This window comes from Danio rerio, chromosome 19 (assembly GCF_052040795.2).
Source record: "Danio rerio strain M-AB ecotype USA chromosome 19, GRCz13ab, whole genome shotgun sequence".
NCBI classification, from domain to species: Eukaryota; Metazoa; Chordata; class Actinopteri; order Cypriniformes; family Danionidae; genus Danio; species Danio rerio.
Window position 1 is genome coordinate 49,010,001 of NC_141039.2, and position 13,938 is coordinate 49,023,938.

At 32.2% G+C, this 13,938-nt stretch overlaps 1 protein-coding gene across 8 annotated transcripts in view; it reads right to left on the bottom strand.

Annotated features, from left to right (window-relative positions):
* The window catches only part of ext1b (exostosin glycosyltransferase 1b), a 177,087-nt gene that overhangs the window by 11,850 nt on the left and 151,299 nt on the right, over positions 1 to 13,938 (bottom strand). For all 8 annotated transcript variants that reach the window (XR_015945197.1, XR_015945199.1, XR_015945200.1 and 5 more), the window contains 1 exon segment: positions 2,877 to 2,972. Coding sequence is in view for 1 of the 8 variants with exons in the window: in NM_001012369.2 (NP_001012369.2) it covers positions 2,877 to 2,972 (96 nt within the window). In the remaining 7 variants the exon portion in view is untranslated.

Sequence of the window (13,938 nt, forward strand, 5' to 3'; positions counted from 1 at the left end):
ACACACACACACACACACACACACACACACACACACACACACACACACACAGGCGCACACACACAGACACACATTAAAGCTCTGTCAGACTCAAACAACACACACACACATTAAAGCTCTGTCAGACTCAAACAACACACACACACACACACACACACACACATTAAAGCTCTGTCAGACTCACACACACACACACACACACACACACTTTTATCAAAACACATGTGAACAAATACAGTGTCATTGACACACATGTAAAAACAGTGTCAGAGAGACTCATAAATACACTAAAAGAGGACAAAAACTGAATAGGAAACAATACACACACACACACACACACACACACACACATCTTGTGCAATCGCCCTCAGTTACACACACAATACACACATACGATCATGGTTTCCTCCGGGTGCTCCAGTCGGTTTCCCCCACAGTCCACATGCATGCGCTATAGGGCAACTGATGAACTAAATTGGCTGTAGTGTATGAGTGTGTGTGGGAATGAGTGTGTATGGGGGTTTCCCAGTACTGGGTTGCAGCTGGAAGGGTTGCATAAAACACATGCTGGAATAGTTGGCGGTTCATTCTGCTGTGGGACCCCTGATGAATAAGGCACTAAGCCCAAAGCAAAGGAATGAACGAACCTTTAAATGTCCATTTACACTGAATACTAGTATCTTGAAGAACATCTAGTCTAATATTATGTGCTGTCATCATGGCAAAGAGAAAAGAAATAGCTTTTAATAACTCATTTCTAATAACTATTATGTGTAGAAATGTGCTGAATAAAATCTCTCTGTTAAACAGAAGTTGGGGGGGGAAATACACAGGAGGGCAAAACATTCAACTGTATATGGGACCCCAAATAAAGGTCAGACTGGCAGTGTGTAAATCTGACACAGATCTATACAGAAGCTACAGGAGACTTGTTTTCGATGTCCAGGATAACGGAGTGTTTTCGGGAGTCGACAGCTCCATCTCTCCTGCACTTTAGTCTTGTAGATTCACAAACAGCCGGATAGAGAGGTAAACGCAGCAGAAGAAGCACCAATTGTCAAATACTATTCCTTAGAGGCTTTGATGAAAGCCAGAGGAGCTCAGCTGTAGTGCAGGTGTGTGTGTGTGTGTGTGTGTGTGTGTGTGTTCACTGCAGGACTGAGGAGTTAATGAGGAAAAAGCCCAGAGCAACACTTGACTGTGGAGGAAGAGCAGCTGTCAATCACTGACTAGAGGAGATGTGGACACACTACAGGGAGTGCAGGAGAAACAACCGCACACACACACACACACACACACACACAAAAGTATACACACACTAACACACACACGCATAAATATGCACATAAACACACGATTAAACTAAGAAAAGCTGAAGAATCAGATGTACATCAGTGTTCACAGCCTCTAAACTGAGCTCAGGTTCATTCTGGTTCCTCTGGTCATTCTTGAGATGTTTCAGCAGCTTCATTGGAGTTCAGCTGAGGTCAATTCAGATGATTGGACATGATCTGAAAAGGCTACACCTGTCTATATAAGAGCCCAGGGTTGACAGTGCATGTCAAAGCACAAACCAAGCATGAAGACAAAGGAATTGTGTGTAGACCTCCAAGACAGGATTGTCGAGGCACAAGGCTGGGGAAGCTTACAGAAACATTTCTGCTGCTCTGAAAGTTCCACTGAGCACAGCGGCCTCCATCATCCGTCAGTGGAAGATGTTTAACCACCAGGACTCTTCCTAGAGCTGGCCGACCATCTAAGCTGAGTGATCAGGGGAGAAGGGCCTTAGTCAGGGAGGTGATCAATAACCCGATGGTCACTCTGTCTGAGCTCCAGCGTTCTTCTGTGGAGAGAGGAGAACCTTACAGAAGGACAACCATCTGTACAGCAGTCCACCAATCAGGCCTGTATGGTAGAGTTCCCCACTCCCCGACTGGAATTTGCCAAAAGGCATCTGAAGGACTCTCAGACCATCAGAAACTAAATCCTCTGTTCTGATGAGACTCAAATTCATCTCTCTGGAGTGAACGTCAGACGTTACGTTTGGAGAAAAGCAGGCAGCGCTCATCATCAGGCTAACAGCTACAGTGAAGCATGGTGGTGTTGGCATCATGCTGTGTGGATGTGTTTCAGCAGCAGGAACTGGAAGACTAGTCAGGATAGAGGGAAAGATGAATGCAGCAATGTACAGAGACGTCCTGAATGAAGTCCTGCACAAGAGTGCTCTTGACCTCAGACTGGGGCGACGCTTCATCTTCCAGCAGGACAATGACCCAAAGCACACCGCCAAAATATCAATGGAGTGGCTTCACAACAGCTCTGTGAATGTCATTAAGTGGCCCAGCCAGAGCCCTGACCTAAATCCTATTGAACATCTCTGGGGAGATCTGAAAATGGCTGTACACCGGCGCTTCCCATCCAACCTGATAGAGCTTGAGAGGTACTGCACAGAGGAACGGGCAGAAATTCCCAAAGACAGGTGTGCAGAGCTGGTGGCATCATATTCAGAAAGACTTGAGGCTGTAATCACTGCTGAAGGTGCATCAACAAAGTATTGAGCAAAGGCTGAGAATACTGATGTACATCTGATCCTTCAGCTTTTTTATTTTTAATAAATCTGCAACAATTTCAAAAACTCTTTTTCCACATTGTCATTATGAGGGATTGTGTGTAGAATGTTGAGGAAATAAATCAATTTAATCCTTTTTGGAATATATATATATATAATTAAAAAAAAATATTATAATAAATATTTGTAATAGCGAGAAAATGCTCTTTTTTCAGCTTGAACATGCCAAAGCAGTGTAAATAAGCAGATGTGTGCAGCATTAGGTGAAGAGCTCAGTCAGATGGAGAGCTTTCAGACACACACTCACCTTGTTTTCTCCTTCAATCACTATAATGGGCACTGCAGTGGCCGGCCAGCGCTGTTTGGCAGGTAAAGGCTTGTCACAGTTCCACAACACAATAATCTGAAAACACACACACACACACACACACACACACACACACACACACACACACACACACACACACACACACACACACACACACACACACACACACACACACACACACACACACACACACACACACACACACACACACACACACACACACACACACACACACACACACACACACACACACACACACACACACACACACACACACACACACACACACACACACACACACACACACACACACACACACAACAGTGATCAGACATTTGCAAAACAATTAAAGGGCATCTATTATGCAATAATCACTTTTATAAGGGGTTTAAACCCAGTTGTGTGGCAGCAGTGTGTGAATACATCCAGCATTCAATGGCAAAAGGAATTAATTTCATACTTTTATAATCAGACTTGATAAAAACAGTCCGCAGAAACACTTTGATTGACATTCACTCTGTGTACGTGCCATCAGAGGGGAAAAGCCCCGCCCACTAGTGCATCTGTATAGAGATCTGTAGCTCCGCCTTCTTTTGAAAAGAGCTCAATCTCATTTGAATTTAAAGCGACAGTCACCAAAACACCACACTTAGGATTAAACCCTAGGGTCAGTTTCAGAGAGTTATTAAACATTATCTGTGTGGTATTTTGAGCTGAAACTTCACTACACACACTCTAGAGACGTCAGAGATGCATTTTATATTTTGTAAAAAATCTTTTGTTACTGAGGTCTTTAAGGTGGAAGCTCCAAACACAAACATTATAATTCTTTTTTTACATACATCACAAGTGATGTTTCTTATTTAATGAATTAATTATTTTTATTTTACTTACAAGCACTCTATACTCTTTAGTCTTTAGTAAAATACTAATAAAAAATTATGTATTATTTATTATTATATACTAAAAATTATTGTTTAATGGAATGATTTTTCCCGACATTTTTAAACAAGCTAATTTTAGTGACGTTGTCTTGAAATCTACTAATGTTTTAACTTAACTTTTTAACAAATACAAATCTTGCATTAAATAAAAAAAGCATGTTATTCTGACCAGCTTTAATTTTGAAATAAACAAATATTTTTAGAGAATTTAATGTAACATTATACAAAATATTCAGTCATTTATTAATTTTTGGCATTGTCCTTTTATATATCAGGGGTCACCACAGTGAAATGAGCCGCCAAATTATTCAGTACATGTTTTACACAGCAGAGCCCTTCCAGCTGCAACCCAGTGCTGGGAAACATCCATATACCATTCACACACACACACACACACACACACACACACACACACACACACACACACACACAAACAAACGGGCCAATTTAGTGTCCATAAATACACTAAATGTCCCCGGACTGCAGAGGAAACCGGAGCACCTAGAGGAAAACTATGCCAATGTAATTTAAAATAAGTAAATACACAAAATCACAACTTATTCTGACCCTTCTATATACAATAAATAAATAAATAACAAAATAAACAAATAAATCAAATGTATTTGAAATTTGGAAGACCTTCATAGAATTAAATATTAACAATTTACTCGATCTCATACCCAATAAACCCATTTATTTAATAAAAAGAGAATATTTCAGCATTTTCTAAGTTTCTCTCATCACCACATTAGCTAAGACACACCGTTTGTCCTTAAGAAACTGCAAAAACAGCTTAATTTCCAACAGTTTGTTGAGTAAAGCACAGTTCTGTCGTCCCTGCTGTAATGAAGAGTGACTGTGAAACGCACTGAAGCATTAAAGCTGTAATAAAACACATTCATACACACTGAGCCAGTCCATCCGCTTTACACAGATTAAACAATACAGATCTGCTCCATATCATCATTAAAGGCACCGTAATAACGGGAGATCACTGGGCTTTCTTTCTGTCGAGTTCACACACACACACACACACACACACACACACACACACACACACACACACACACACACACACACACACACACACACACACACACACACACACACTCCGCTGCTTTCAGCTGGAGAGTTTAATGTCCTGAATCTGACAGCGATACAGAAATTCTGCGTCGCTTTCAATTTACAGCTCGTCTCCGCCGCCGGCTTCACACACTCATTCTGTTTTGTCACTTTCAAGTGTCTTTGAGTGATTTACACCTGCAGCTCTGCTTTTACACACGCATGTGCATGCACACACACACAAAACACTTCATCTGGAGATTCTGAAAAGAAGTGTGTGTGTATTGTTGGCCTGTGTGTGTGTGTGTGTGTGTGTGTGTGTGTGTGTGTATGTGTGTGTGTGTATGTGTGTATAAAACAGAACAAAATAAAAAAAACTAATTTAAATTAAAAATAAACAGATAAATTCAGAGAAACTGAGAGAGTTCCAGTGGTCTCATAATATTCTCTATATATCCATCTAGTTTAATTTAATTAGATTAAATTGATTTAATTGGTTTAATTGGTGGCATTTTCTGCAGGTATGAAGGACGAAACCTGCAAAAACAATGAATAAATATGCAAATATATCAATAAAATGTATATAAAAATTCACAAATTCCTGCATAAATAAATAAATAAATAAGTAATTGATAGTGCGGGCAGGTAAATAATTCAATAAGTTTAAAAAATATTGGGGCAATAAAAAAAGCTAGTTGTGTTGTTGGATATTTACTTTTCCTCAGGTCAACATGAGTGTGTCTGATCAATCATCAAGATGCGGTCTTTATGCCATCATTGGTGGATCGTTAGGAAAAAAAATGCATTGTTTTTTTGACTGGCTTCTGATGATTGACTGACAGCCTCTTATTAGCATGTTGACCTGAAGAAATGTAAATATGCAACTACAATCAAGAATGAATGAAAACAAAAACAAAAAAAACAAAAAAACAAGGAAGGGGGATGGGGTAAAATTTTAGTTTAGCATTTTCTTTTTGCCCCAACATTTGTGTACTTTAGTTATTTACCTGCCCGCACTATTGATTATTTATATAATTTAATTATGCTGGAATTTATTTACTAATTTATTTATATATTTGTATATTTATTTATTTATTATTTTATTTATGCAGGAATTTAGGGATTTATTTACTCAACTAATTTTTTTTGCAAATTTATCTTTTTATTTATGCAATAAATTATGGATTTATTTACTCATTTATTTCTTTATTTGCATATTTCTTTATTTTTTAATCATGCAATAATTTATGGATTTATTTACTCATTTATTTATCTATTTGCATATTTCTTTATTTTTTTACATGCAATAATTTATGGATTTATTTACTCATTTATCTATTTGCATATTTATTTATTTATTATTTTAAGCAGGAATTTATGGAATTATTTACCAATTTATTAGCATATTTGTTTATTATTTTATTTATGCTGGGATTTATGGATTTATTGACTCATTTATCTACTTGCACATTTATTTATTATTTTATGAAGGAATGGTTTTATTTACCAATTTCTTTGCATAGTTATTTATTAATTGTTTTATTTATGCAGAAATTTATGGATATTTTTTACTCATTTATTTATTTGCATATTTATTTCTTTGTTATTTTATTCATGCAAAAATTTATGGATTTTTAAACTTGTTTATTTATATATTTGCATATCTATTTGTTTATTGTTTTTTACAGGTTTCGTCCTTCATATGGAGGCTTTCACATCATTTTTACTCGCACTAAAAAAATACTTTATTAACGCACTTGAAAGAGCACTGCTGCTATGAACAGCTATTGAGCCTTTTACTTAAGCGCATCTTTCATTTCATTAACTCCCAATAGCTCCCAACTCAAAAAAGAGAAGCAGACACCAGAAGAGAATAAATGAAAGCTGCTCTGTCTAATGATATTACATGCAGGAAGATCAGCAGGCCTCTTCAAACTCACACTATCCCATAATCTATAATAAGATCAGAGACATAATTAAACTACTTCAACTCTTAGAAACAAAACAAAGCCTGAAGCTTGATTCTTCTGATATTGCTAACGGTGCTCATGGATGAGCGAGACAAAGATGCTAAAACATGTTGACAGACTCGCTGCTAGTGTGAAGAGGGTAAAGCACGGTCAACTTGCTGTGCAACGTTTATTATGGGAGAGAAAGAGAATTTAGTCATTTAGATGAAGATCATTTAGCTTTTTTTAAATAATAATAATAACAAACAATAACATTCTAATAATAACAATATTAATAATAAAATATTAGTAGTATTATTGGTATTCATTTTTAGTATTATGTTATTTAATATTTATTATTTATATCATTATTATTAATAATAGCATTAATAACAACAACAACAGCAGCAGCAGCAGCAGCAATATTATCAATAATATTATTAATAATAAGAGTATTATTATTATTAATTATAATAATGATCATACATATAAAATAACCACAATAAATTAGCAATGTAATAATAATTAAAAAAAAATAGTAGCATTATTAGTATTAAAAAAGCAATAACAAATACTTAAAATATTTATTATTATTATTATTAATAATAATTGCAATAATAACAACAACAACAACAACAGCAATGTTATCAATAGTAATAGTAATAATAATAAAAATAGTAATAACAATAAGTGTGAGTATTATTATTAATTATTATTATGAATAATAACAATGATCATACATATAAAATAGATAACCACAATAAACAATATAATAATAATAATAAAATCTTATTAGTATCATTAGTATTCATTATTAGTATTAAAAATTAAATTAATAACACTAAATTTAAAATGAATAATAACACTAACAATAATAATAGCATTAAAAATAATAACACTGGGCAATATGGTGGAGCAGTGGGTAGCGCTTTTGCCTTAAAGCAAAAAGGTCAATGGTTCGAGCCCCAGCTGGGTCAGTTGGCATTTTTGCATGTTCTGCATCTTTCCTGTAAGTATAAATAAATGAATGAATGAATAATAATAATAGCAATATTATCAATAACATTAATAATAAGTATTATTATTATTCATTATTAGTATTAATAATAACAATAATAATTAATATAAAAATATAAATATAAAGTAATAACAATAAAAAACAATTATTAGTATTATATATTAGTAGTATTCGTTGTTATTAATATTAATAATAGCAATAACAATAACAAACAATAATAACAATGACATTATTAGTAGTAATTTAATAACACTAATAATAATAATAATTATATATTAGTAGTAATAATAGTATTCACTATTAGTATTATTAATAATAATAATAATAATAGCAAAAAAGATGATCATAACAATAAAATAATAATAATGATAATAGCATTGTTATTAATAATAAAACTAATAATAACAAAAACAACAATAAATAAATAATATGAAAAGGCCTGAAAATTCTTTATATAAACAAGCTCACCTTTCAACTTTAAGCTATCTTCAAAGTCAGTTAAACTGCACCAGGCAAACGTGTCGCACGCTGCATCATTCACACCACCAAGTTTGCATTGACTTTGTAAGCCTCTGTATGTAATTCCCCTCATGAATTCTGCCATTTGGAGTGCATCACATGCTCTTGCCTGCTACATTAAATGACACGGCGGGTCAAATTCTGCACATGCCTAATTTTCCCAGGTATTATTAAACATCATTATCTGTAATGCAGAACGCAGATGAGATCAAGATCAGCTTGAGGAGGTTCAGCCTCTCATTCATTCATTCAGCAGCCCGCCAGAATCTGCTCCGAAGACTCCGCCAATCGCTGTGTTCATTTATATCCTCCATCGCTCAGTGAACAGACTCGCAATGATGAAGCGTAGCTGAAGGGCCGAGATCTGCTATTCCCATCCCTGCACTTCAGCTGGAGGAGGAGACGATGCTCAACTCAAGAAACAAAAGCCAAACGCTCAGCAGTCAAGTCTCTTCAAGACCTCCCGTCAACAACTGAGGAGACGCTCGGAGAAATGAGCCAGTGTGTGCATGTGTGTGTGTACATAAATGGTTTTTTCTGCAATAACACCCAGCTGGATGTACATTATACTGATTATTACACGACTACATGCCACAAAATTTAACTATTTTGAGACAAAACATTGATGTGGGCTGCAATCATTTACTAGCTATACGCACACAAACACACACACACAGACATACATACACACTATCTTACAACTTAAATGTATAAAAACATAAAACCACAGCGGTGCTGCTATAGCCAAAACATTTGCTCACTCATGCCAATGCCAACGTCAGTTTCAATGCTGCCAGCAGTGATAATCTTGGGCTGTGGACAATCTGAAATGTGCATTGATCTCCACCTTCACTGTCTTTCCCATACCCAGGAGAGTTATGGTGTGGAGAAGTTCTTTATTAGTATTAATAATAATAATAATAATAATAATAATAACAATAATAATTAATATTAAAATATTAAAATAAAGTAATAAAAATAAAAAACAATTATTAGTATAATATATTAGTACTATTCGTTATTATTATTAATAATAGCAATAACAATAAAAATTTATAATAATAACAATGACATTATAAGTAGTAATTTAATAAGACCAATAATAATAATAATAATAATAACAACAAATAATAATAATAATAGTAATAGAAATAATGATGATCATAACAATAAAATAATAATAATGATAATAGCATTATTATTAATAATAAAACTAATAATAACAAACACAACAATAAAAAATATGAAAAGGCCTGAAAAAAAGTCAATGGTGCCAGCAGCGAAAATCTTGGGCTGTGGACAATGTGGAACATGTATTGATCTCCACCATCACTGTCTTTCCCACATCTAGGAGAGTTATGGTGTGGAGAAGTTCATTATTAGTATTAATAATAATAATAACAACAATAATAATTAATATAAAATATTAATATAAAGTAATAGCAATAAAAACAATTATTAGTATTATATATTAGTACTATTCGTTATTATTATTAATAATAGCAATAACAATAAAAATAAATATCAATAATAATAACAATGACATTATTAGTAGTAATTTAATAACACTAATAATAATAATAATAATAGCAATAATTATCATAACAATAAAATAATAATAATGATAATAGCATTATTATTAATAATAAAACTAATAATAATAAAAACAACAAAAAATTAAAAGGTGGGGGTTGAATCATGACATTCCCTCACCTATTACTGGTGCTAGATGGGCTGCTGAACAATTCTGGAGGACCATGTGACCCAATGGGTCAAACATTGTATCCTGAAGGCAGGGGCGTGTATCAGGATGATAATGCAGCAATACACACAGCAGGACTGGAGACAGAGTGGTTTGATGAACATGAAAGTGAAGTTGAACATCTCCAATGGCCTGCACAGTACCCTAACCTAAACATTATTGAGTACTTTGGAGTTGTTTTGGAGGAGCGACTCAGGTTTGAACTGGTTTGACCTGAAAGCTATTCTGTTCAAAATCCCTCTGTCCACTGTGCAGGACTTGTATCTGTCATTCCCAAGATGAACAGATGCTGTATTGGCTGTAAAAGGAGGCCCTACACCATCCTAATAAATTATTGTAATCTAAAACCAGGCCTGGTGTTTTCAGAAGATTCAGAATTGAAGCAGAAGTTACTCCTGTTTAATAAATATAAAATCAAAATATTTAAATAAGAAAATAAACTCTGATTAAACTGTAACCTCTTAAAAAAACTGATTTAATTCCCCGAATCATTACACAGTGTATTAAATCCGCTCATGCTCTCTCTCTCTCCACTGTATATTACACAGGAATCAATGGGTATGTGTGGGCAGGGTGGTAATAAACCCTTCAGCGGACCCTGACGCCAAGCAAATGCTCAGACTGTGGGCTCTGGTTTGTTCCCCGAGGCTTCAGTTTGGTGTAAACTTCAGTCCAGATGAACCCAGAGCGCTGAAAAGGCTTCTAACGTGAAGAGATCCACTCATCTTCAAGAGCAAAACAACATGGCGCTGTGTGTCCTCATCGGGTCAGATTGCATAAACAAACTTCAGTTTCAGACATCAAACCGCCGAGAGTTCACCGAGAGAACATCCACAACACATCCTGATGCTTGTATCTGTGCTGGGTTTGAATGTTTTAATGCATTTTAAGTCTATTTAGATTTTTTTCTTATACTTATTTTGTGAATATTTAATTTATGTAAGGCACTTTAAAATTTCATTGTGTATGAAATGTTGTGCTGTAGAAATAAACTTGCCTTACCTATGTTTAATATGATTTTGGTTCCACACATGTAGAGCCCATATGATATCAAACTTAGTACTGACATATTAATTATCAATATATTATATTGCATTATCAGAGTTTGATCAGAGTGAATTGCAGATCTTGTGCAAACATGTGTTCAGTATGTCACTATGATCAGATGTTTTCTGTGTTATTGAGAGGAAAGTGTGCACATATATGCAGTTGAAGTCAGAATTATTCACCCCCTTTTGATTTTTTTTTTTTTTTTACTTTTTTAAATATTTCCCAAATGATGTTTAACAGAGCAAGGAAACTTTCACAGTATGTCTGATAATATTTTTTCTTCTGGAGAAAATCTTATTTGTTTTATTTCGGATAGAATAAAAGCAGTTTTTAATTTTTTAAAAGCCATTTTAGGGACAATATCATTAGCCCATTTCAGCTATTTTTTTTTTCTTCCCGACAGTCTACAGAACAAACCATTGCTATACAATAACTTCCCTAATTATTCTAACCTGACTAGTTAACCTAATTAAGCCTTTAAATGTCACTTTAATCAAGTGTCATATGTTGTATATTTCTCTAGTCTGGCTCACGGCATCAAACTGTTGTGAAATTCTTAGGCGAGCCCAAAAAAACAGGGAGAACTTTCAGTCTCTTTAAAGCAGAATCCTTTTAATAAGAAGAACTCAGCGTCGCCGTGGCGTCATTGAAAGAAACCCATTAATTGGTACAACAGACATTCAGTTTAAATGCATTTGATACATGTAGGTGGGGACAGTCATGGTGGGGACAGTCTAACAAAGCATGCAAATGATGTGTTGTTGTCGGCAGGGTAACATGCCTTTCCAGTCCCGATCTCATCAGTATATAAGTACCTATTCACCATACATTTTAGCATTAAAACAGTGTGCAAACGATGTTCTGGAGACAGAGAAGATGATAGATACAGCGGTGCTGTGAAACTGATAGTTTGCATTACTTTGGAGACCATCAGAGCTCAGAAACCAAGACATTTTTAGGTCTGTCACACCCTAAAAACATTATATATTATATAATGTTATATATATTTATATATATAATTATATATTCTAGTTTATATATATATATATATATATATATACATATATATATATATATATATATATATATATATATATATATATATATACATATATATATATATATATATATATATACATATATATATATATATATATATATACATATATACATATATATATATATATATATATATATATATATATATATATATATACACATATATACATATATATATATATATATATATATATATATATATATATATACATATATATATACATAAATATATATATATATATATATATATATATATATACATATATATACATAAATATATATATACATATATATATATATATATATATATATACATAAATATATATATATATATATATATATATATATATATATATATATATATTTATGTATATATATATATATATATATATATATATATATATATATATATATATATATATATATATATACATATATATATATATATATATATATATACATAAATATATATATATATATATATATATATATATATATATATATATATATATATATATATACATAAATATATATATATATATATATATATATATATATATATATATATATATATATATATACATAAATATATATATATATATACATATATATATATATATATATATATATATATATATATATATATATATATATATATATATATATATACACACATAAATATATATATATATATATATATATATATATACATAAATATATATATTTATATATATATATATATATATATATATATATATACATATATATATATATATATATATATATATATATATACACATAAATATATATATATATATATATATATATATATATATATATATATATATATATATATATATATATATATATATATATACACATAAATATATATATATATACACATAAATATATATATATATATATATATATATATATATATATATATATATATATATATATATATATATATATATATAATGTAATTTTATATTCCCACACATGTTAATCAAGTGCCTTGAAAAAAATCTAGTCAAATATTATGTGCTGTCATCATGACAAAGATAAAATAAATCAGTTATTAGAGATGAGTTAATAAAACTATTTTGATTAGAAACAGAACAGAAATTGGGGAAAAATAAACATGGGTGCTAATTATTCAGGGGGGGCTAATAATTCTGACTTCAACTGTATATATATCAAAGCAAAGTATTTCCAAATTCTTTATATTTTTTGATCAAATAATGAAAACGCTAATCACTGTAAATATATTGGTATTTAAATCACATTTACACTTGTATGTGCACAAGTGAGAAATAAGCTGCTGCCGCAGTTCACTGAACGGCCAGCGGTGTCGCTATAAACAAGGGTGTATTATGTCTATACCTTGTTTAAAATCATTTAAATGAATAGAAGTATAATAATAAAAATGATTCATCTTAAGCTGATAAGAGTACTACGGAGTTTTATTACTTACCTGCACTTACTATAACGGTTGGGATTAGAATCTGGGTCAGGTTTAGGGTTAGTTGCATGTAATTATGGATAATTGATTGTAATTACTATAGTAAGTACATGAAACACCTGTAACTACATCATCTTAAATTGTTCTTCAATTTTCTTTTCCACTTAAATGTTGATATTTGCAATCATTTCCAATGCATTTGATGACTGAATTGTG